The sequence below is a fragment of the Ipomoea triloba genome, chromosome 12 (genome assembly GCF_003576645.1).
Source record: "Ipomoea triloba cultivar NCNSP0323 chromosome 12, ASM357664v1".
Taxonomy (NCBI): domain Eukaryota; kingdom Viridiplantae; phylum Streptophyta; class Magnoliopsida; order Solanales; family Convolvulaceae; genus Ipomoea; species Ipomoea triloba.
In genome coordinates this window covers 27,414,592-27,439,052 of record NC_044927.1, presented here as the reverse complement: position 1 = coordinate 27,439,052, position 24,461 = coordinate 27,414,592, and the positions used below count along the sequence as shown (strand labels likewise).

Genomic DNA, 24,461 nt, shown 5'->3' with positions numbered 1-24,461 from the left:
AATTTATTGTTATTAGAAGTTAAAGTATGAAATGATTTGAAAAGAAGACGTTTTAAAAGTATGATGTGATTTGTAAATAATATTAATTTAGATGTATTTATCTATGTTAAATTGTTTACACATGGAAGTAAACATGTGTCCATATTAGTTAGCTTCAACTCACACCTTGCTTGCAACGGATGTGATTGGAGAGCCTCCATGGTAAGCCACAATGTTGACGTCCAACAATTTCCTTCGGTCCATAACCTCCGCGCTCAGGGGTCACCCATTTTGTGAATGTTGTAGGTCAAACACACTTAACTACAAAGTTATTTGGTTATCTAGTTGTCATATCCTACTTAAAACCATTTATCAACATCACTACATGGTAAGCCACAATACCATATCTCGAATCGAGCAAGGGCTGAACTCGACCAATCCGGCCGACGCCTAACAAACAAAGAACAGCAATGAGGTAAGCCAACTTAAAACACTCTAGCCGGTAAATGACATTAGTTCTCTTTTTTACTATATTGTGGAAAAAGGAGGTAAACCATCCAAAAACGCCATAACTGGCAAATGATTACAATGAGGGGCTCAAACTGAGAAAACTAATAAACAACACTTACATGAGGTCAAACTTAAAACCTTATGATTACTAAATCAATTGTCCAACTAACTTGACTAGAGTTGCTCAGATAAATTTACAACTCACTCTCAACTCTTCATTTACTAGAGGTAATGATGTTGTCCAGCTTTTAATTGAGAAATGTGGTGGCCTAAGGCGGATATTAATGTCTATCTAAACTTATTTAATCTTCTTGAATGAAGATGTGATAGGACTATAGGAGTTACTGGTGTTAATTAATATAAATTGGAGAGTTTCTTATAGAGGACCACGTTCGCTTTCATTCATCATTGAGGGGTTTGGGCAATGGGCAAGACCAGATAGGCAGACCAAAACCTAGTTTCATTTGAAGAAAACTGTAAAGATGGGGGATTGTTCAAGAAAAGTTGTACAATCAAATCCTTAGTTAATTATAGGAATAAATTAAAAGAGCTAGATGAAAGATGACCAATAAATTCCTACCCTTTTTGCATAGTTATTCCATCTGTGATCTGCCCTTGGAGTTAGGGCTGGATGACAAGGATGGTTTTTAGATTGTGTAAAAAGCAACAGCCATTTGGGTCCCCCCAAAAGCTTCTTTCATTTTTATTTTTTTAAATCTCCCACCTTTCCCTTTTTCAATTATATAGTTTCATAATAGTCAATGGATTGATCAATTTGTTATGTATGGAAAAGTTTAACCGTTCTCCCAAAATTCCTCCCTACAAAGAGAACTCACTTGCCACTTGAGCTACCCCACTGGGTTAACCTCTCACCACTTTTGGATATAAATAAAAGATGTAAATTCTGATATGTATCTCAATAACTGGTCTATAGACTATTAATCCATACCTTTCACTTTTAGTCTTTGTTCGAGAGGTGGAGAAGATAAATTTTAAAATGTACAATGTGCTTCAACTATAAAATTTGAGAATGAGATAAATCACGATACATGTCTCAACTGACTTACAAGCTCAAATATACTTGTATACATGTACTAGCGGCAAATAATTATGTGAATCCAGGTCCAATACACAAATTACATATTGAATGTTCACAATTTAGTATACAAATTGTAAACATTCAGTATGTAAATTGTGACGAGACAAGGTGGACTTGGGTCCATGGTATAACTATTGATGTGCTAGCAATGCAAAGCATATGAATCTAGCTTGGTTGGTTATCAGTTGAGATGTGTCTCAATGGTATCGAACAATATTAATATCAATAGTATTAAGTGCAATCATGTGCTATCTTAAAAGAGTTGTGAGTCAAAGAGCCCAACGAGGCCCAGAAGTCAGAATACCCAATTGGTATCAGGGCCCATGGAGCCTATAATTCAGAATACCCAATTACTATTAGGGCCCAATTTGGCCCAATACTATGAGCTCGAAGTGGGCCATGCCTGAACAACCTCCAGAAGCGTCTGTTATCTAGTCTTTGACCAACGTGCACCGACTATAAAACGGAATGGGGATCGATGCTAACGTACGCTCAAGGCGTAGGAATCACTGTGAGATCGAACAACGTCCGTTCTTCAAAATCACTCACTACAAGTCTGCAACACAACCGAAACCCTAGCTCCAAATCTGTATATTTCGTTTCGTGATTTCTCGTTCTCTAGCGTTTTGTTTCGCAATTCAGAGGGCCAATAACATCACCAATGGGAATCGGTGAGCTGAAGGTGGAAGAGATGTCTTTGTCTGCTCTCTTCGAACAGGCTCGAAAAGTTCATTCTATGGCCACTGAATCGACGGCTGATCAGGTAATTTCATATTCGGTTACGTTTGTGCTTTTTAAAATTAAAATCTACCGTTTCTGTCTCATGATTAGGTGTATGCATGTTTTCTCTCTTCGGTGTTTGATCTTTAGGATACGGTTAAAAAAGGATGCGAGCTGTTGAGAAAATGCGAGGAAATGATCAGTAAACTGGGGCTGTTTTCTGCTAATGAGACAAAGGACGAGATTAGCACTGTGAATCTCAAATTTCTTCTGGTAAGCTGTAAAATTAGGATTCGAAAGTTTTGTTTTTGGGATTTATTGCTGTAAATTATTAGAGAAGTGACACCTGATATGTTTTGTGGGCAGCAAAAGCTGAATAGCCCTGAAATTAGTACTTTTGATGACAATGCTTATGTTAATATTTAGAGTAGATGGGAATGCTTGTAAAGTTGTAATTGCTTCTTTGCAGGTGCCATATTACCTTGGTGAGTTGATGGAAAAGATTTCAGGAGGGGACAGACTACAAATTCTTAAAGCTTCACAGGCTATGTTAAAGGTGAAAACTATGTTTTTTGGTGAATTATAAGCATTTTTGCCCAGTCATGTTTTCACCTATCAAAGAAAGCACCACACTAACATATTCCTATCACTCCTCCCCCTATGGTTGCACATCCCAGGAGTTTATTGCATTTTGTGAGGCAATGGAGCTTGTTCCTGAAGATGAACTGGAGACATCCATTCCAACTGGTCCGAATGCTTTTGCAGATCGTAGAGCAAAGAAGGTATGCTTTTATTTGTACATTGCAGCATTGTACATGATGTGATATTTGCCAATATGGTTAGATGGTTATTCACTTATTTGTATACTCATAATCCCCTGTTCAGATTGCACGTTTCAAGCGCCAAAAGGCAGCAGAGTCAAAATTGCTTGAACTGAAAGAACGGAAGGAGCGCCGTGGGCGATCAACTAAAGCATCTGCTTTGTCCACTCCTGTTGAGGTGGGTGAAGAAGATGTACTGGATGAGGATGGAGAAGAAGAAAGAGAGGTTAGTCACTTACGCTTTTACCTTATGGCATGCGCCGATGAGCAGTACCTATAAGTTTATGGTTACCCCTCTGCCCATGCTGCAATCTTGTGTTATACTCATTTGCTTCATTAGCCGTTAGTATGTGTCAAGAATTTGTTTGTTTTCTTTGGGTGTGCTTTGTGTTTTACTGAAAATGCTTTCGTACTCCAGGTTTGGCTTACAACGATCTCTTTGGCTCTTTGTAAGGTTGGCTCAAATTTGCAATACTTATGGTGTTATTCCAATTTCCCTATTGTCAATTCATTATCTTTATTTAACCACCTCAAGTAACTGGTTCTGCAGGCTATTGATCTACTAGAAATGCTAAAAAAAGAAGAAGAAATGCTCTCTGCTATAAAGGAAAAGCAGCTACAGGTACTAATATGATCCAAACGTTCTCATTTCTTTGCCTGCTTTGGTGAAAATAACCGTGGATATAAGTAGTTAAACAAACAGTATTAATGACTTTAGCTGCCATTTCTTGTTTCTGCATCCATGAACCAAGCACACCCTTAAGTCATAGTGAATAATGATTTCCATTAAATCCATTTAAGTTTATTGTCTTAAAGAAGGGCTGCCAATAGTTTCATAACATCCTGTATTGATCTATCATTGGTTGGATTTGACCATACGTGTATAGTATAATCGTTTGTTCCCTTATTACCTTGTATATAGATATATAGATATGAAAATCACCCAGTGGCAATACTTTTACTGCAGGAAGGAGAGACACTGATTTCACAGGCAATTCTTGATGAACGCACAAAGAAGGCAGAGGCTTGGCATCGGGATGCTGCTGCGCGATCACAATACATTAATCCAGCAATGCCTATCACATGTGCTACTTTTGCTCAAGATGTTATTGAGGGGAGAGCAAATGTTTCACAGGTGCACGAGCATAAACACCAGCCCTTAATATTTGGACCGGCTAGTCTTGTTGGCAGGAACCCTACTACTGAACGGGAAAGAATGGCTGCACAAGTTTTCCAGCCAAACTATAGGTGCGTAATATGCATTAAATTTATATTTGAATGATAAAGTAGATTTTCGTGATTGGGAGTTGAAAAATGAGATGTAAAAAGAAAAAGAAACCTAGAATCTACCAGATGGATGTTCAACAAACCCTGTAATGCTAACTAAAACTTTGACTCGAATTTTTAGATTGCCAACCATGAGCATAGAGGAAGCCGGGTTAAAAGAGATGGAGATAATGAACAAATGGCAAGAAAGGACTGCAAAGTTCATGGAAGAAGCGAATTCATCATGGCACACGGAAAATCGCACGTCAAGGCCTGGTGAAGATGATGAAGAAGATGACGATGCTGCTGAAGAGCGAGCAAGGGCGTGGGATGACTGGAAAGACGACAACCCTCGTGGTGCCGGTAACAAAAAACTCACACCCTGTGGCTAAACACCCAAGCAGTAGCTGCAATCTTCCAAGATGTCCTTGAAATCAATAAGTACTACATGTCCTACAGATTCCACCCCAATCCTTCCATGCACCGTTAAGTGTCACGTCAATTTTGTCACTGAATTTGGAAACTCATTTCTTTCACTTCACATGTACTCCGTATTTTACTTTTCGAGTGGGTTAGGAGCTAGTCTTGTATAGAAGTTATATTCATAATTCTATATTTGCATAGCTTTTAGGGGACAGGATCGCAATTTGACAGTTCAGGGTCTCTACAGTATGCAAGATTGCATCTGAGATTCTCTCCTCTCTGTACTCAGTTGCATCATGTAAAATTGAATTATTCTCTTTTTGTTTTACTTGTTACCTTGCTAATAAAGGATGCCACGCATTTTAAACTTTAAGCATGTCGAAATGGTAAGGCAAATTAGTCAATTACTCAAAGTAATGGAGAGATACTTGAGAAAATTGACAGCTTTCAAGGGTTTATGTATCTTCTTGAGTATTTTCGAGTAAGAGTTAAACAATTTGCGTGACTTCTCGAGTATTCTCGAATAAACGAATTTATGTCTTCTTGAGTATTCTCGAGTAAAAGTTGAACACAATTTACGTATCTTGTTGAGTAAGAGTTGAACAATGTATGCACTTCACATATTTTCTTGAGTAAGAAATGGCACAACCAATCAAGAGCGAATTAAAAAAGGAAAAAAAAAAAAAGTATAAACAGTTCTACAGTTTATAGAACAGAACATATATATATATATTCTTCAATTTGAGTCTTTAGATGAAGCATACCATTGCAGGGCATGAATAGAAACACGGAACAGGAGAGATCTGTTTCAGTACATGTAAGTGCAATTGAATGAATGCTGAAAGAAAGGGAACAATCCTTGAAAAGTGGTATATATATATGTATGTAAATTGTAAATCCATTTATATGTGCATACAGCTTATAGCACAATATAAGAAAAAGGTTGTACGAGGAACACATAAAATTGGCTCAAGTAAAGATTACCCGGGGAGGAATTGAAGGTGAACCCATGAATCCAGTCAAGAACAGCAGCACAACTTTGCATTGAAAAAACATGTTCAACCAATGCAGATGAAAAAAAGGGTTATTCTAATCTTGGTTATTGTTCATGATCATCAATTCATCATCATCCATCGATGCATTTGAAGCCCCTGCAAACCCAGAGCCAGATAACGAATAGAATGGTGCAGACGATTAGGTCAAGGGAGAGGACCACCCACACTTGTTTCTTCCACACTTTCTTCGCCCTCTGGTGTCCCAATTCGCCGGAAAACGCAGCGTTTTTGTGCATTGACACTGAGAATTCCCTGCTTAATTCCGTCCCGTCGTCTCCCATATTCAGCTTCCTCTCATTCCCCCCATCCATTCCCCCCTTCCTGAACTCCCCTAACAACCGCTTCTTTTTCTTCTTCAAGTTATTCGCCTCGCCGAACAGCGGCGCGGACCCGATTTTTCTCCCGCAGAGAGAATCGGTGCTCCCGCTGCCGCTGCCGCTACCGCTGCCTCTCCTCGCGTGGTGCCTTTGCTTCCTCGGCGAATGGGGAGCCTCCTCCGTATCCGACATCGAATCAAGCAACTGGTGGAAAATCGGATTGAATTCCCCCTGAAAACAATGCGACGTCACGTGTTCCAACCGTTTCTTCGTCGAATTCCCCTCCACGAAGCAGTCAAACCCCTCCTTCACCCCCCTGAGGAACACCAGCCCCTCCGATTTCTCCAGCCTCTCGTCGAAAATCGCGAAGTACACAAACGGACTCTCGATCAGGAACGTGTAGGTCCGCTGCCGGACGGAGTGCGTGAACATGGAATGGAACTCCGGCGTCTTCTCAAGGCACCTCATCGCCAGAGCTCCGAGATCGGCATCCTCGGAATTGAACTCCGCGAGCACGATATTGTCCTTGGCAACGCAGGCGTAGTGGACCAAACTCGGATCCGAAATCATCATTCGAATTGGATTCCCGATCCGACTCCCAAATCCTCCAAATTCGAATGCCGATCAAAAAACGCCTGCGAAAACCTTCACAGATATATTCTCTCCGCCGACGATATCCCTACCTGGAGATCCAAGCTATACATTCAGGTACACTTCTATATATATACATATATAATTATATAAACGTCTAAAATCGAGGAGACAAACCTATAGGGGAAATGCGAAATCTGAAAGAAGAAAAACAAAAACGCTTCGAGATTGATGCATATAATTCTAGAGAGAGAAACAGTTAGGGTTAGGGAAGGAGAGAGAGAGAGAAATGGATTGTTCCCTCCGAGCATGAAGATGAGCTGTGATAGGCCATTGTCGGAGAAAGGAGAGAGAGAGAGAACAACCTCTATTACTTCATTTTTTTTAATTAAAAAAAATTGTTTTTTCATTATTTAATAACAATAATTCCGCAATACTTGGGACGAAGTAATCAATTAATTATAATTCCATATTTAAATACTAAAAATCCTCAAATAATTTATTGTATCATGCTGTCATATATCGTTATTTATTTACTTCAGATGTAAGATAATAATATTTTATTTTTAATAAATGCTTAAGATGCTTCTGAGACACAATGTGATCTGATTAGCTGTTATTAAATGAAGCTTTGTCAATTATCATGTAGTGTAATGACATCCAATTACCAATCCAAATGGGTAATCATAAGTTCAAACTCCAGTGCTAGGAACTTAAATTCTTTGGGCTGAAAAATTCAAATTGAATCTCAATCTCTCTCTCGTTGTTGGATCTAAATACGGGGAACGACCATGCAAGAAATTAACTAGATAGCTAGAACGCAATGTCGCTAAGGAATAGTCATCTTGTCCTCACTTGAAATCTTACAAAAAGGGAAGGGGGTTCTCGATTAGACGATCACCCATAATTTTTTAGCACATTAAATAAGATTGTTGGTGGAAATTTAGGGAGTAAAATATATATTCAAAAGATGTCTATAGCTAAACTAATGTTGTGGTTAGGCATTTGGTCCAAATCCAATGGACACACAAGCAAAATAGAAATGGAAAGAATCATGTGCCCAACTTTATGGCCAAGTGCAGAGGATATGCCTATGGGCTATAGGCACATATAGCACATTAATAGGTTGGTGGTCGGGAGGCATAGTTGATGATGGGAAAGGAAGTTAACAACTTTTACCTTCACTAACTGATTTCATCAAATTTAGAAAACGACAGGGAAGGAGAATTGAAGATGCAAAAATTGAGATATATAAAAAATTGTAAGGTTAGAAAATCGACTCTAGTATGGTGCATTATGTTAGAGAAAGCTTTGAGTACGTATATTCTCCAAGTAAGAGTCATATTTTGTAAACGCAATTCGAACTAAAACCATATTAGTTTCATAGTGGTAGGGCTATCAGATGCCATCATGGTCCGAACTCTGAAGTAGTATGTAAAGGTCAAGAGTTCGATCCTCTTGGCTTTAGGCCTGGAGCAACTTTAAATCTCCAGGCCAACTGTTCCACGAGGTGCCTACAATTCAGCAAGGGAATTAGTCACTGTGTTGGACGGTAAAAGCCCCGTGCTACACCCAAAAAAAATGTATTGGATTCTGCATGGAATTGCATAACCCTGTGCATACAGTGGCATGCATTACCAAGTGCAGCACCTTAAAATAGAGTACAGTTTCCATTTTTGAGGTTTGACAGGTTGGGAAGAAGGGTGCAAATAGACAGACAAAAAGCATTATGATTAGGCAAATACATATCAGAAAATTTCCAAAAATGTCATTTCTACTGTCTTGTAATTGGTAAAAAGACCAATACAATAATACCATGCAATAGTGAATGCATAGCCATATTGGGAATACTTGGAACATCTTCATACTTACCATAAACTCCCTCCTTTTCATCCTCATTTGCATAGTTTTTTTTCCAGGAAATGAGGCATGGAGGATAAGCGGATAAGAGATAAAACAGAACATGTTACGAGTTTAAGACGAGGAAATGAGGAATGAAAGATAGGCGGATAGGAGGTAAAACTGGACATGTCGGGAGTTTAAGACGAGAAAATGAAAAACGGAGGATAAGCCGAGGGTTTCAACTTTCAAGGCGAGGAAATGAGGCATAGAGGATAAGCAAATCAAATATTCACCTCTACATAGTTGTAAAAATAGCCCAGATCTACTATGCATAAACAACATAACTTACTATCATACTACATATATGGTAAGCCATAACATAAAAGAAAAATCTTCAAGAGATTATATTGAAATTCAAAAGGACAAAGATTCCATACCTCCATGGGATGCTCACTTTCAAAAAGACAATGGCTCCCTGTAAAGCACATGTTGCATCATGAATCCCACCTTTCTTTTTAACAAACCAACAAAACTTGACCATAACAAATTTCCTTTAAAAAAATATAAAGATGTTTTTACAATTTGTTGTCACATGGGCTTTATGTTCTACACACAAAAAAACCTTTTCTCCATCTGCAACATGCAACTATGCTAGTGCTATAGAGACATCAGAAAGAAAGAAGCCAGTTCGACAAAAAGAATGGCGCAGTTGAAGAAAGATGGAGCAGCATAACTCACTGCTATCACAGCACGAACTATGAATCTATCACGAGGATTTAGTCCGATTTCTTTCTAGTTCGGCCATCTAACGTATGGGGGGTCCATGAAGGCCCATTCAAAGATTCGTTCATATTGAACCGCCGCTTTTTCCCACGAATAATCCCTCGCCATTCCCCTCTGCATCAATCCCTTCCACGATTGTTTGTGTTCTATATAAGTCCCGGTAGCTATTCTAAGTGTCTGCAAACCGGGAAAAACAACAATTCTCAAGGAAATTCTAATAACCAAACGTTAAATTCCCTGCCAAGTGGATGACTTCTAAGTTCTAATAAACAATGTTAGAACAAATAATTCAGTCGAGAAAAATTTTCAGGTGGGGAACTTACAGCCACTAGATTTTCTCTTGATAGAGGAGAAAATGTCCACCTGTTGAACGGTATAACAAAAGCATCATGAATTGAATAAAGGGAAGTGTCTTACCGAAAGTAAATCAAAGCGGGTAGAAAGAGTATACAAAAGAATATAGTATTGGTTTCTTCCTAATAAAAAAGAATCAATTGTCCGATAGAATTGTCGTGTTCAAGATTTCGGATACATACCCGGTGCCTGCACCGCCATCCTCGGCATACGGGTCAAAAGATTCCACCGTATCCTGAGACGTAAACGGAGGGCATGCTTAGCAAGTGAACCTAGTAGAAAGTGCATTACAATGTTTGACCTTCACTTACTCGTAGGCCCCCGGTACTATGAACAACGGGCACGGTGCCATATCTCATCGCGTACAACTGGTTTAAGCCACAAGGTTCGAATCTCGAAGGCATTAATAGGATGTCACAGCTGCATATAGGACAGCATCCATAAGTCAACAAAGGTACCTAACGAGACATTTGCTTCAGTGTCGAGACGTCGAAATTACCCGGCTGTTATCCTATGCGAAATAGGCACGTTGAATCCAACCCATCCTCGGAACTTCTCTTTATATTGTGACTCCATATATCTCATCCAGTCCTCGTACTGTTTCTCACCGGACCCAAGCATTACCTGAAATACATGGAATCAGTCAAATATTATTCGAGAAATAAACACGAAAAGGAACAAACATACAGCATAAAAATGAATAAATAGATATAAATCGAAACACATCCCGACTGCCAAGTCTAGAAAAGAAACCGAAGAAACCTACAAATTGGACGTCATCCTTCATTAGTTCAGGAGTTGCCGAGAGGATTATGTCAATGCCTTTCTGGAAGTCCAATCTCCCAATGAATCCAATCTAAATAATTGAATTTAGAGTTAAAATCAACGCGGAGCAAGGTCCATCGATTTATTAGAAAGAAAATTATAGTAAACCTCTCACCAATGGGCAATCCGGTCGAATTGGAAGGCCTAATTCCTTTTGCAAAGCAGTTTTACAGTGAACCTGCAATGTGTTTGCAACTGGAGTAAGATGGAGTGAAGCACACAAGAAACCGAGAATGAGTCCCAAGTTTACAAGTATCCTTTTACACGCTAGAAAGATTTTTCTGGAGAACCCCAAGTGTATTTGCACTAACTCATAACAAGCTTTACTACCTTTCCAGAAAGATCATTAATGGAGTAAGGTGAAGCAATATGCTCATCGGTTGATGGGTCCCATTCATTGACGTCGATTCCATTTGTTATTCCTGCATTAGCATTGCCACATATATTTCACATTTTCATTTGTGACCAGAATGCACGATAACCAATAAGCAATAACGGAATTTCCTAAAAAGTCAAAATAACAGACCAACCATTAAGAACGGGCTTTCTACTACCCAATAGTCCATGTAGTCCATATCCACCTTCGGGAGTTGTTATTTCCCAAGCATAACCCTGCACCAGAAAGCAAAATACAGAATTTACACGACCAGTAAATTACAAATTAATAATCTTCTGTTTATGTTCACGACAAAGAAACTTACGGGTTAAGAACTGAATAATGCATCTCAAAAACAGGAAGAGTGTGTACTATAAACGATTCACCTGACTAACTGTCACTATGCGATCTGCAGTGATGATTGCACCTTTCAAAACATTCACGGTTTCACCAGTGTCAAGTGCGTGGGTCCTTGCCCACGTTGGAAATACATATTCCACTGCCGGATACCATTCGAGAGGTAATCCCAAGTTCTTGAACGTCACTGCAGGCTCCACTCCCTATGCAAAAGCAAAATAAAGAAAGCATTTTTAGAATGTTTCTATAGAGCAAGAACAAGAAGATGAAGAATTGTATTAAATCAGCACATTCGAATGCAAATGGATTATCCGTTTGTTGTGAATTGTGATGTGAATCTATCTTCCAAACACCATTGCCTTTCAGGTAAAAGCAACTATGTCTTCGTTTCTGCATAAAATGAGAAAAAAGGAAAAGTATAAAAGACACCTGATGTGCAAGGTTATGTATCAGAATAACGCTTCGAGCATCCTTATAAACATTGTGTGGGCGATACTTGGCTGCCAAAAATCTGAACCATAGAACACACACATATATATATATATATATCAATGCCAAGGCTTAGCACCAATGACTATGTAAGGCCATAGCCCACTTAGTTGTCAACCAGTGGAAAATAATGCAAGGGTTGAACTGAGTGGAGTCTAACCATCAACAGAAAAAATGAGAAGCACACACGTACATAGGAACCAGAGCCGCAGGCCAATCATTAGCAATGAACATGCATTTCTCCCCATATGTGAACCCTCCCAAGGGGAGAACTAACGGAGCTTCACAGGCTGCTTGACAAAGCAAAGTGAACCGAAACTGTTTAAACAGAAAAGGCAACAAGAAATCAATACAATGAAACTTCACTTCACCTCGTTATGACAAATTACATAGCCAACTGCTTGTCATGTTGAAATCAAGGAGACAAAAAAATGAAACATCACCTGGTTATCACCAAAAGCACCATAAATGTCACCATAAGGTGTTCCAGGTCGATGGAATGAAGGATGGTCCAAAAAAACCTGACAGCAAAGAAACAGAAATAGCTCTTTGTAACAGCCGAATAAACATTCATGGGAAGCTCATTAGGCATGAACTTGATCCTCATATCCTCGATTCTAGAGAATGTTTTATCAAATGGAAGTATACGATTCATCAATGGAAAGCGATGAGTAATTGAACCTCCCTTGCAAAATCTGTATTCTTACCCAATCAACTCCAGCCCTGTACTCATGGAAGAATGCTACTTCCTGCTCACCACCAGCCCAATAGATCTTGATTTTCAGATCAAGATCAACTGCATTCTTAAACTTTTCATCTGAAAGGGATCCATTCAAATATCTAGGGGAAACAACCATGACGCGATGTCCACGCTTAGCTAGTGCTATAGGCAAAGAGCCACAAACATCTCCCAACCCCCCTGTTTTAGAATATGGAGCTGCCTCAGAAGTAACAAAAACAACATTGCACACTGTTCTTGCCAAGGTTTCCACCTCATTTTCCAGTTCCTCACTCACCTCACTATCACTATCTGCATCCTCATCTTCTCCACCATCATCATTAGATTCTGAAACTGTTTCATCACCTGTTACTGAACATTGAATCATCTTTTAGTCACTCCAATTCATTTATCTTTAAACTTACAAAATCAAGTGTGCCCAATAGATATACCTTAACTAGCATTCATTCAAACAATATTAACACCAAAAGATTAAACCTTTATTCCTACCTATTAATCATGCAATAAGTACATAATTCCTGAGCAGTAAACTGAGAATGAAGAATTGGGAATTGGGAATTGGAACACATTTACATACCAGATTGAGGAATCAAGTGAAACCCAACAACAGAGCCGGAGCCATCCCTCTGTGCTCCCAACAAAAGACCCTTCTCCTGTTCTTTTCTGTCATCTTCAGCTACAGAGGACCCATCTTCTTGAGAACCATTCCTTGCAGTACTATACAGCCTCCCAACCTTCAAAGATCGGATTTTTATGCTTCCTTGCCTCGCCCGCAAACAAGAAAGACTCACTTGCCCAAACACACCACATTTCTGCAGAGCGGTCCGGTGAAAGCACAAAGACGCCGACGACGGCGGCCTGCAGCAAAGCATTCTCGAGGCCCACAGAGCCTCCATGGGAGAGATTTAGAGAGAGAAAGCGCGAGAGAGAGAGAGAACGGTTATACGTAAAGGATCGCGAGACAAAAAGGAAAAGAGAGAGAGCGAGAGACATGAGAGAATACAAATGCACAGTTGTGGTGCCACTTCTCCTAGGATCTCAAGCCAATTTCACCAATTCCGAGAGGGTGCAAAACGGCGTCGTCTTACGGATCGGTGACACTTGGCGCGAAATTGTCTCCTGAAGACACGTGAGCATGTATCTGCAGAGGGCCATGGCCCACTGGCCATGGAGTTCTGTTGCCTGTTGGTACAACGGACGGCTGAGGTTCCGCTATTTCTGTGAAAACGATGAAAAAGATAATACTCCTTATTTCGGTGAATCCCGTCCGTCCAAATTTGTGCAACAATTGCAACCGTTGAATAAAATTGAACGAAGATAATCTTAATGAGCTGTTTAGTTGGATGTAGTTGCAATTCAATTACAACACAATTTTTTGGCAACCCAAATTATAGTGTTTGGTTGGAGGTACTGAATTGTAATTTTCTCATTTTGTTGAATTCTAATTCATACCCTCCCAATATAAATTCCAATTCAATGGGAAAAGAAAGGGAAAAGGGAAGAAAATGATTTTTTTTACCCTTGATTATTAGTATTATTATTACACCCTTCTCATCCCCAATAATTCTATTCCTCCTTACCAAACCTATAGAGATTATTCCCTTCTTAAGCCTTGTACGTATAAGTGGTTGGCCCACCGATCAATAAAGAGCCTCGTTGGGACCCAACTGTATCCGACCACTGCTTAAGCTCGAATGGTCGGGATAGAGACGATATCATCGCCGACCTATTCGTCACCATTTGAGGGAGCTAATAAGCCGATTCTAGTAACAGTCTATCATGTTAAAGAGTTATGAATTTGATATATATGACAAAAATAAATGAAAAATATGTCAAATTATACTATTTGTATATGTTTTTTTTATTCTAGTTGGATTGATTGATAGAATCAAAATTTAATTTCGATAATCAACTAATTTATTAATTCTAAACTTATAATTATAAATTAAATATTATACAATAAATATCACTTTCTCTGCATATGGCACTCACTCATTCAGTATTATCATCACTTTGAAATATTCATTTATGAAATAGTAACTTTGAATTCAAGTTATTTTGAGTTTTTAATTTTTTTAATTTATTCGAAAAAAAAAATCTGCATTAATCTTTGCTTTTTGGACGCAGCGCAGGCTTTGAGTCTTACTCAAGAAATGAAAAAGGGAAAATTCAGAGAAAAAGAGAAACGCCTTGAAACTCTCTTCTCTAAGCTGGTTTATTGCCTTCAAAACCCATCCAACTTTAACATATTTCATATTAGTACCTTTGGCTACATAAAATTGATTAAGTTAGTCCTCAAATATGAGATATTATCGCAATTAAGCAGTATTGATTTTTAATCGTCTTGACTCAATGCAAATTTGTATAGAATGAAAGGGAAGGTATGAATATAATAGATAAGTCAAACGATTTTTATGTAAAAATAAAATTTATGAAAATTAATGGATGGGATACTAAGCATGGTCGGTGGGTCCTTATTCTTGAAAATTGGTTAGACTGCTGGTCCTCGGCTATGGTGCAATGTGAATGACCTTTGGAAGTTCAACTGACAACGTAAATAAGGCAGAGCCCACAACCAACTGGCCGACATGCACTGGAGCCCATTGTTTAATAGGAAATTGTTATCTAATGTGATTATACTTATCTATCATAATAATATTCTTCAGTGATCTTCATCACCATAGTTATATGATCTTCTTGATGACACTCATATTTCCCCAACAACTATCGTCACCACAGGTGTTACATCACCAAATCCTGCTTATAGTCCATAAGTTATTTATATCTCATAGCTTCTTAATAGACCAAACATACCAACTGAGTGCACCAAGTTGTATTATCCAAACAAAGAAGCAACATTAATATACAAACGTTGTCACATGACAAACCGATAGCCATAAATACACACAATAACCAACATTAATTGGCATTTAACACTAATAATCAACCAAAATTATGTCTCCATCCAAAGCTTCTCAATGGCGACACCCTATCATCTCCGCTGGATTCCGGACTGTAACTGGGCATCCACTTGACTTGTCTACCACAACTTTTCGGGGTTGGGCTTCTCGAGCCTTGAAGAGTTGTCACCCCCCTTTTTGTTGATGAGTTCCATTGGGCTGATGGCGGGCTTTGGGTCTTGTTCGAGCCTTGGGTCCGCACTTTTGCCTTTGCAGATTGAGTAGGGGCCATGAAACTCGGGACCACATCCCAGCCTGAAAGCGTTTGCCGGTGCCCGCGGGCCGTGTACGGGCTCGTTTCACCCGTAGTGATACTGTACCTGGTTGATTTAACAAGCTCTGATCGCATCGGTGAGTGAAAATCCATTTCCACAGTCTTCTCTGACATGTCATCCACCGTGGAAATGGTTACACGTGAGCCGTCGTGTTGCTGACTTGGCCTTGAATACTCCTTTGCTTGCGATGCCATCCACCCCTCCAGCCAACTCCACCGCCAGCGTGGATCCTCGTTGGCAAACAGCTCAGCATGGTAGCCATTTGCATCAAAATTCAAGAATTTATGTTCTTTCTCCTGTTACAATAATTGATCAATGTCACAATAAGAATATATGGACTACTTGTTCTGTCTGATCAATTCTGTCTTGACTAAAAGTAATAAGAACATATGCTCTGTCTCAACTAAAAGTAACAAGAACAAATCGATATGTTATGTCTGACTAAAAGTAACAAGAACATATCGACTTGTTCTGCCTCAACTAAAACTTTAAAAGTACAAGAACATCATGATATAATCTATTCCGACTAAACGTAACAATAATCGATATATTTTGACTCAACTAAAAGCAATAAGAACAGACCGATATATTCTGTCTTGACTAAAAGTTATTAAAAAGATTAGAAAGATGTATTCTATCTCAACTAAAAATAAAACTGACCTGAAATGCATAGGCATATGCAAGGGCTCTCTCTCTCTTCACCATCTTTTCAGTGTTCTGCAGGTTTCCGTTGCCCCAACCATCATCATCTGTCTCTATCTTCTTTTCTGGGCTTCGAGGCTGCACTGATCTTTCATTTTCTCCATCATCTTGCTTGATCTGCACCTTCTGCTTCACTAACAGCAGCCTTCGAGCTCTCACTCTTGCCTGCACACGCACTAAAGATTGCATGCACCGCATCGTCATCAGCGCTTGTTTTCGCACATTGTTTCCCCTCACCAGAGCCTGCAGCCTCACCAGCCCCTTCAAAGCCCGCAACGCCCTTCTCGCCTGAGAGAAATTCAACTACAATCAGTAAAGTATGTGTTCCATCTCAACTAAAAGTCTAAGCTGATAATTGGATTGCACATTTATGTTTATATATTATATGCTCAACAAATTTGATTGTTTTAATGGAGAAAACATTAATGGTGGTTTTGTACAAGGTATCCTCTGTAATGTGTTTGGATGAGAGTGGCGGCTCTTTCCTCCTTGGATTGGCGCCCGCGTCCGGCCAATCTGACAACCTTTGCGGCGGCCTGGGCGGCGGCCGCGGCTGCTTCGGCCGCTGCCGCCGTCGCAAGCGCGACGGAGATGGTGTGGTCGGGATCTTCAGCTGCAGGAGACGATGAATCCCCGCCGTTGGAGCTCCCTGCCGGGAAATGTTCAAGCGACACCACTTCGGGGGCTTCTTGAGTCCATTTGTTGTGCTCATCATCTGCAACATTATTTTCCTTCTGCAAAAGGATGTTTCGTTAATTTTCATATGCACAAGAACATGTAATCTGGGGCAATTTTAACCAAGTTGGCATGTTAACTTGACAATCACAGAATTTGAAGTTTGACTTCAATGGACAAAGGTTTATTGACCTTGTTGATTTGACTAAATTCAGTTATGACAACCTATGTTGATTTAATTTAGTGTGATCGTTTATTGGATAGGATAACAAGTCATATTATAGTGTAGAGTATCCTCATGACCCAAAGAACGTGTAATATGAGGTGGAATGATAGCAATATTTCATGATCAATTTGCTGTGCATAGGGACACCCCAGGGGGACCATTTATGTATAGGTTGCCCAGAAACCGAGTTAATACAGTTAGGTGAAACCTTGCAAAAAGTCTATCAATGGCAAATTTCTTCAGCATCCCTAACACCGTTGATCCTTAAACAATGCTCACACATGATCTTTGATTTATGGGATAGACCAAAGCCTATCACCTAATAAATTCATATCGATCTAGAGTACTTATTCTAGTTAAAATTATTGTGACGAAACTATCATTATGCCTTCTGTCTTGACTAAAAATTCAGTACTGACCTTGTCCGGAGAATCTTTAGAAGAGTGTTTGTTGAAGACTTTCTTGACGGATGAAAACCAACCACTTCCTCTCTTCCCCATTTTTGTCAGGCAAATTAAAGAAGCAGCCTAAACATCATCGGAAAACATGAACAGGAAACACCACCAAGAATCAATAATGATCATTATTAGAATCTCCAGGAATTATGAAACAGGATATATATATATATATATCTTCATCCTAAGACAAGAAAACAGAGACAGAAATGTTGTTGAAACCTGGTAGCTAGCAGAACAATGAAAGACTTGGCATCTTCATGGCAGCCATGATTCTGGGGAAGTGAAGTTTCTGGGAATTGCAGGTAGCTAGCCAGTAGAATGTTGTGGGTCGGAGATGGCGGTGAAAGAGGGGAAAAGTATGGGAAAAAGATGGTTAGCTTTGGTTGTTTGATAGAGGAAAAGAGTGAAGATCAGAAATTAATACATGTAACATGGGGAGAGTAATAAAGTGCAGAGCTGGTATTCGCCGCTGTATTTATCATTCTCACGTTACCTTCTATTCTTCACCACTTTATTGCTTCCTAATTGTGAGCTAATTATGAAAAAACCACAGCCGCTACTCAAATGTGCTTTCTGAATATAGCTCGTTGGCAGCCTGACCTAGTTGGTAAAAGACCACAATAAGCTGTCACTCATGACAGTGTAGGAGGAACATCTCAAAATGAAGAGGCTCCTTGTACGCAGTATGTGAACAAAAGTCTAGTCTCTGTTGGTCAGTTGAGTCACCATGATTTACCCATCCACAAACTGTCTCACCCAATGTAGGGATACCTAGGGCGGGTAATTTCACTTTTTTGTCACAAGTTTAAGTTGCCCATAATTGATCGATTTAAACAAACTTAAACTAGTACAGTTTAGGTTGTCTGATGTCATGGGTTCAAATAAAAGGAAATCAGTTTAAGTGTCATATAGTTAATCTGTCCAAATCAAAAAGACTCATAGACAACTCTCATTGTAGTCGAATTTGACATCATGCCAAGATATATTTTTATAAATGAAAAAATATACGGACCACTCAAAATAGAGGACAGAACATAAAACAATGAAAGAAAACCATACAATTGGATTAATCAAAAACATCTTATGAACTCTTTGTCAGCTGGCATAATATATTGAAATATGTATTTTGTTTCAATAAGTTAAAGTATTATTTATACGTGGCATTGTATTGAAATATATGTGTCAACTAAGCTATAAAATTAAATTGTTGTTCATAAAGTTATTATTTACTATTTTATATTGTTATGTTGTTACCTTTATATATATATATATATATATATTTTATAAATCTTTCCGATCGATTCATATTTGATTCATAAATAAATGTTTAACAAAATCATAATGAAAAATCATATATGCATTCAACCACTCATTTTGAAATTAAACGAAATTTTTATTAATTTATAATAAGATTGATTAATGTATAAATAGTCAATGAAGATTTAAATACATATATTTTTAATATAAAGTGATTTTAGTGATTCTTTATGATAATGTGATTACTTTTGCAATAATGATTCTTTATGGATTTTTGTGACAGCCTCTTAATGAATGTCAGGAGGATTGATGGTGCAACTTGGCATATGCATTCAATGACTACAAGTGAATCGCATATCAAAAGTATAATATTTACCACAAAAGATAAAAGTTATATCTTTCCTCCTATCTTGAAAATTAAATGATAGAAAATGTAAATTGCGATATATATTTTAACTAGTTTATAAAATATATATTGTGTGCTATTAATAAAATAAAATTTATGAATTTATTTTGAGTTAGTTGAACTATGTCAGGAGATACCTCATATCAAAAGTTAAAACATATGTATTGATATTAATAATCGAAGATTACAATTTTTTAAAACAAATTAATTTAATAAAACGAATAATTTTCAATTGCATATACATTTCACTTTTATCATTTTCTTTGTCCTTATTTTTTCTTCATTTCTAACCATTAATCATTTTAAATTAACAAATAATATTAGTGAGCAAATTGCCATTTTGGTCCACTGACTATAGGGGTATTCTTAATTGCAGTTCACGACTTTCAAAAGTGTTAATTGCATACCATGACTATTCAATTTTTGTCAATTTTGGTCACTCCGGCCAAATTACCGGCCAAATTCGCCGGAAAATCCTAAACCCTAAAATAATTAGGGGTATTTTAGTAATTTCACATGACTGTTCTTCTTCTCTGGCGAATCTTATCCTCTCCGGCGGATCATCTGCCACTTCTTGTAAACCAAAGACCTCCTCAGCTGTTCCTCGTACCACACCTTCGACCCAAACCCAACACGTGTCGGCGAGAGTGGTGTGGCCGTTCGTCTACTGCTTCGACAACCACTGGCTGAAATTAGCCTATTAGATCTGTATTGGCCGTTCGTTTGCTGCTTTGACAACCACCGGCGAGCGTGGTGTGGCCGTTTATTTGCTCTTTTTTATCTATAAAAATTGTCATTTAGATCTGTATTCAAATCTCCGCCCAAATAGGGGTGGTGTTCTGTGTTCATGGACTCCAAGACCGGGATTCAGCGAGAGAGCAACCGGCATCGTGAAGCCAATCGAGGGACCGGAAAACCTGGGGCTGAGGTCACTAATGTCGTAGGGGCCAGGAAATGACGTCGGATGGAGGAGTACTCCAGCTCGTCTGCGAAGTGGTGGACTGGTGGAGCGAACAGAGCGGCGGAGGTGGTCGAGAGCTTCTGAGGAGTTAGTCGTCGCCGTCGGAGAAGAAGAAGAATTGATAAATTCACCTGAGAAGAAGAACAGACATGTGAAATTACTAAAGTACCCATCATTATTTTAGGGTTTAGGACTTTCCGGCGAATTTGGCCGGAGTGGCCAAAATTGACAAAAATTAAATAGTCATGGTATGCAATTAACACTTTTGAAAGTCGTGGACTGCAATTAAGAGTACCCCTATAGTCAGTGGACCAAAATGGCAATTTGCTCTAATATTATTTCATACATTTTCACAAGACTGCTAATTTTCATAGAAGACGTATCATACTATTTTATACATTTATGTATAAACTAGTACAGAGTATTGTGCAACTGGAGTAAAATTTGTAGACCCTGGATTTATTTATAGAATAAATGGAAAAAAAAAAAAGATTTCAGTTCCATTAATTATATTGACAAAAAAAAATATTGACAAAAAAAAAAGTGTGTACGGTCAACAGTAGTAATGTCAATGTTGTCTGTCTTCACTTTTCAGTGTCTTGTGATAAATTCAATGGGACCTGGTCCAGGATGGCTTTATATTGTATCTGCAATATTTTTGGATTTTGGACACAATTTTTATTATAAAAAAATAGTAATAAAATTTGCATTAACAACTGATTTTTTTTAAACAAAAAAACAGTTTAATTAGGTAGATGACAACCCTCCATGCTTGCACTTAAAGGGAAATTGATGTAACTAGTCCTTTTGGAGCACCTTTCTCGAAAAAAATTCACAAATACTATCTAAAAGTGTATTTTAGATAAATTTGTGGTTTAATTCTAATCGAAAAATAATTATATAAAAAAAAAGTAAATCAAACCAATTGTCCGATCAATTCAACTAGAATTGTCGGGTGGTGCTTTTTTTTTTTTTTTTTTTTTTTTTTTTTTTGAAAATGTCGGGTGGTGTTTAATTTCATTTATTGGTGATTAGTTGGTTGGATTAAGTGTGGTGATGAGCACTACTCATCTTTTGTGTTCTAATTTTATAAATAAAAATTATCATCCTAATTGATTTTATGGTATCATATTTTTTTAGTGACGGGTAAAACTTGCAACCAATACTCATGACTGTGTATTGAGTAATTTATGCTCCTATTTTTTTTTTATTCGCAACTAATGTTATATGTTAGTATATGTACCTTTTATATGTGTGTGTGTGTGTGTGTGTGTGTGTGTATATAAACATTAAACATAATTTTATCAACATTATCCCATTCTGACATGGTAGGTAAGTTTTTTTTTTTTTTTTTTTTAAAAAAAACTCATCCCGCTCCACCAATTGTGGTCCATTTGGATACCCACTCTTATTTTTCAATTTTTATTTAGTGATTCAACCCGTTGGATTAGCCCAGCAGCCCACAATTTAGGTTTAGGGCCAACCCAATCCAAAAAGAAAAAAATGAAAAACCATTTAGCCCAAACCGATAAGCCCAACAACCCTACAGGGCTGGTTCAAAATCCAGCGAGTTGGCCCAATTGACATCCCTAATATCACCCATGACCATGGACCAAGAAGGTGGGAAAATCGCCGAAAACCTTTGCTACAATTTTTTTTTAAATTTTTTATTTTTTATAAATTCTATTTTTTATTAAATACCATTATTTTAATAACTATTATAATTTTTTATATTTTAAATAAAACAATTATAATGTTTAATTATACAATTCTATCCATTTTTCAGAAAATGAACCAAACACACAAAGACAGTTTTCTATAATACATCCAAACTCTGGAAATGAAACTGTTTTCTGGAAAATGACTCATTTTGTAGAAAACATTTTCCAGAAATCATTTTACTGATTTTCAAACGGACCCTTAAATGAGAATTGAGATTTAGAGGACTTTTAGTGAGGCCAGATTGACCTCCAAATTTGAGATTAAGATAATCTATGATGAGGATTGTATGTGCATGGATCGTGCGGTGAGCATGCTTAAATCTTAGCATGGATCAATCCTTGTTGAAAACTCTATAAATCTCAACTAGAGGCCAATCATCGTCGAAGACCCTCTAAATTTCATTGTCAAATGGATGTCAATTATCGTCGAAAACTCTTCGAATCTTAAAGGGTAGTCAAAAAACCGTATTATTCTCAACCAGTGGCTAGAAAACCTTTTGAATTTCAATCGGCGCCCAAAAAAAACCCTTTGAATCTCAACCGGTGGCCATAAAACCCTCTGAATCTCGATCGGTGGTCATGAAACATTTTGAATTTTAACAGACAGTCATAAAATCCTTTGAATCTCAACCGGCGGTCAGAAAACCCTTTGGATCTCAATTCAACCGACGGGTCAGTTATCTTCCAAGATCATTGAATCTCAACCGGCGATCACTCAACACACACAAGACCCCAAGCATGTCGGATTTTCCTATCTGCTTTCAAAAATCTCATCCGGCGATCACTCAACACACACAAGGCCCCAAGCATGGCGGATTTTCCTATCTGCTTTTAAGAAGAAGAGTGACGATTCTGTTCTATTATCTGTAACATCGATAAATTTAAATTTTCCACATAAAAAAATTTGCAAATAATATATCACATTAGATTCAACAAAATAATCAAAGAATTTTCACAATTTTAAATTTTTTAGGGTTCACTAACCACAATTTTATTTATCAATAATTTTCCTTGTATAACTTATGAAATGAGCAAAACCCCTGATTCAACCCGGTCCGTTTCGTACAGAACCGAAAGCTCACAATTGTCGTCACTTTTCACTTTTCAGCATCTTCCACAGTCTCACGTGCGGCCAGTCCCGATTTCCTCCTCCAGTTCGAAGAGCCACTGGCGATTGAGCCGCTGGCGATGATTGGCGACGAGCAATTTCAGGTTTCACTTCTCTCGCCCGATCCGTCTGATTCCATTTTTTTGGTTTTAAATTTTAAATGCTTCGCAGAGTCAAACAGAGCTTGTTTCTCTATGATTTCTCAATAATCAGTCACATTCGCTCTGTAATTTGCCTCACCCTAGTAATCAGTATGGAATTCTAGTGTTGCATGTATATAGATACAAATAATTTTTTTTAACGCTTGATTAATTAATTTATTTACTTTAGCTACTGTGGGGAGCTTAAATGTATGACCCAACGCTGGACTTAGGGTTCAATGTGGATGGTTTTGCTTCAGTGTATGCTAATTTATGCTTTCTATATGTTGAAGATTTATTTAAGTTTACGAATCTGAGCTTGTCAATTTTTGTGCTGAAACCTGATATTAATCCATGTAATGCTGTTTTTATATAGTAATTAGATTAAAATTTCAGCTAAATAAGCTTCACCCAAAGGCTTAAATTCGTTTCTTTATGTAATCTCATTGAATGCTAGTTAGTTTTTTGTGGTTGGTGTTGCGTTACTCCCTCTGCCCAAAGACAGGGTGAGTGTGATTCTCATGTGAACTCTTGCATTGCTAAAGAGAAAAAAAGGAGACTAGGAAATAGGAATTCTTATGCTTACTGTTTCTTGGTTATTTATTATGAGATGAGTTATGCCTTGGAAAAAGAAGGAAAGAAATAGGAAAATTGAAATGAAGATTTTGATTTTTTTCTGTTATTGTTAATTTCCAAATATGAATTATGTATAAAACATTTCAGCATTGTTAAAAATATTTCCATTTTTGAGATTGTGTGACCCCAATGTGTAAAGTAATAACGAAGATAGACATTTCTAACGCTTTCTGTTTTATTTAATTTTCATCTACCAGATGGCAAACAATGCAAAGGCACTTGTTGTTCATGATACATCAATGCTGAACCATGTGGGTCAGAACAATTCCTCTCCATTTGCAACCCAGGGAATGCAAAATGGAATTTTAGACTCACCTGCTTACAAAGCAAAGGTTATATCATTTGATTATGCAGGATATTTTATTGTTTCATAAGTTTTTTTTTTTTTTT

At 37.9% G+C, this 24,461-nt stretch overlaps 5 protein-coding genes across 5 annotated transcripts in view; 2 read left to right on the top strand and 3 right to left on the bottom strand.

The window, feature by feature from the left end:
- Positions 1 to 2,074: 2,074 nt before the first annotated feature.
- Positions 2,075 to 5,191, top strand: LOC116000521 (PP2A regulatory subunit TAP46). The gene is made up of 9 exons (XM_031240611.1): positions 2,075 to 2,351; positions 2,459 to 2,581; positions 2,778 to 2,864; positions 2,986 to 3,090; positions 3,194 to 3,355; positions 3,548 to 3,583; positions 3,680 to 3,751; positions 4,097 to 4,377; positions 4,538 to 5,191. Exons 1-9 carry the CDS (start codon positions 2,250 to 2,252, stop codon positions 4,785 to 4,787), a joined length of 1,218 nt encoding a protein of 405 aa, XP_031096471.1. The 5' UTR covers positions 2,075 to 2,249; the 3' UTR covers positions 4,788 to 5,191.
- Positions 5,192 to 5,528: 337 nt separating this feature from the next.
- On the bottom strand, positions 5,529 to 7,141 carry LOC116000522 (phytolongin Phyl2.1). The gene is made up of 2 exons (XM_031240612.1): positions 6,959 to 7,141; positions 5,529 to 6,873 (listed from the first exon to the last, which is right to left on the bottom strand). The coding sequence occupies exon 2, from the start codon at positions 6,761 to 6,763 to the stop codon at positions 5,945 to 5,947; it is 819 nt and encodes a 272-aa protein (XP_031096472.1). The 5' UTR covers positions 6,764 to 6,873; positions 6,959 to 7,141; the 3' UTR covers positions 5,529 to 5,944.
- Positions 7,142 to 9,156: 2,015 nt separating this feature from the next.
- LOC116000520 (soluble starch synthase 1, chloroplastic/amyloplastic) lies at positions 9,157 to 13,569 on the bottom strand. Its single transcript, XM_031240610.1, has 15 exons — positions 13,124 to 13,569; positions 12,515 to 12,897; positions 12,251 to 12,328; positions 12,001 to 12,125; positions 11,748 to 11,829; positions 11,348 to 11,521; positions 11,116 to 11,197; positions 10,916 to 11,007; positions 10,701 to 10,763; positions 10,527 to 10,616; positions 10,260 to 10,384; positions 10,072 to 10,180; positions 9,943 to 9,995; positions 9,730 to 9,769; positions 9,157 to 9,583 (listed from the first exon to the last, which is right to left on the bottom strand). Exons 1-15 carry the CDS (start codon positions 13,440 to 13,442, stop codon positions 9,416 to 9,418), a joined length of 1,983 nt encoding a protein of 660 aa, XP_031096470.1. The 5' UTR covers positions 13,443 to 13,569; the 3' UTR covers positions 9,157 to 9,415.
- Positions 13,570 to 15,321: 1,752 nt separating this feature from the next.
- LOC115998131 (protein IQ-DOMAIN 14-like) lies at positions 15,322 to 18,325 on the bottom strand. Its single transcript, XM_031237614.1, has 5 exons — positions 18,062 to 18,325; positions 17,804 to 17,911; positions 16,924 to 17,217; positions 16,442 to 16,771; positions 15,322 to 16,077 (listed from the first exon to the last, which is right to left on the bottom strand). The coding sequence occupies exons 2-5, from the start codon at positions 17,882 to 17,884 to the stop codon at positions 15,490 to 15,492; spliced, it is 1,293 nt and encodes a 430-aa protein (XP_031093474.1). The 5' UTR covers positions 17,885 to 17,911; positions 18,062 to 18,325; the 3' UTR covers positions 15,322 to 15,489.
- A 4,907-nt stretch (positions 18,326 to 23,232) lies between these two features.
- LOC115998096 (protein DEFECTIVE IN MERISTEM SILENCING 3-like) overlaps positions 23,233 to 24,461 on the top strand; it is a 4,525-nt gene continuing 3,296 nt past the window's right edge. The window contains exons 1-2 of the mRNA XM_031237569.1: positions 23,233 to 23,399; positions 24,269 to 24,403. Of these exons, the coding sequence (XP_031093429.1) occupies positions 23,376 to 23,399; positions 24,269 to 24,403 (159 nt within the window). The 5' untranslated portion in view covers positions 23,233 to 23,375. The remainder of the gene's footprint in view (positions 23,400 to 24,268; positions 24,404 to 24,461) is intronic.

Bases quoted from the DNA above. Each gene is read 5' to 3' on its own strand.
- LOC116000521 (XM_031240611.1), top strand. From the start codon at position 2,250: ATGGGAATCGGTGAGCTGAAGGTGGAAGAGATGTCTTTGTCTGCTCTC. The intron at 2,865-2,985 runs GTGAAAACTATG...TGCACATCCCAG, and splicing joins CTTCACAGGCTATGTTAAAG to GAGTTTATTGCATTTTGTGA. The intron at 3,584-3,679 runs GTTGGCTCAAAT...CTGGTTCTGCAG, and splicing joins TCTCTTTGGCTCTTTGTAAG to GCTATTGATCTACTAGAAAT.
- LOC116000522 (XM_031240612.1), bottom strand. From the start codon at position 6,763: ATGATGATTTCGGATCCGAGTTTGGTCCACTACGCCTGCGTTGCCAAG.
- LOC116000520 (XM_031240610.1), bottom strand. From the start codon at position 13,442: ATGGAGGCTCTGTGGGCCTCGAGAATGCTTTGCTGCAGGCCGCCGTCG. The intron at 12,126-12,250 runs GTGATGTTTCAT...CTGTTTAAACAG, and splicing joins GTGCTTTTGGTGATAACCAG to TTTCGGTTCACTTTGCTTTG. The intron at 11,830-12,000 runs GTACGTGTGTGC...TCTATGGTTCAG, and splicing joins CCTGCGGCTCTGGTTCCTAT to ATTTTTGGCAGCCAAGTATC.
- LOC115998131 (XM_031237614.1), bottom strand. From the start codon at position 17,884: ATGGGGAAGAGAGGAAGTGGTTGGTTTTCATCCGTCAAGAAAGTCTTC. The intron at 17,218-17,803 runs GTCAGTACTGAA...ATCCTTTTGCAG, and splicing joins CTAAAGATTCTCCGGACAAG to AAGGAAAATAATGTTGCAGA. The intron at 16,772-16,923 runs GTACAAAACCAC...AATTTCTCTCAG, and splicing joins CACATTACAGAGGATACCTT to GCGAGAAGGGCGTTGCGGGC.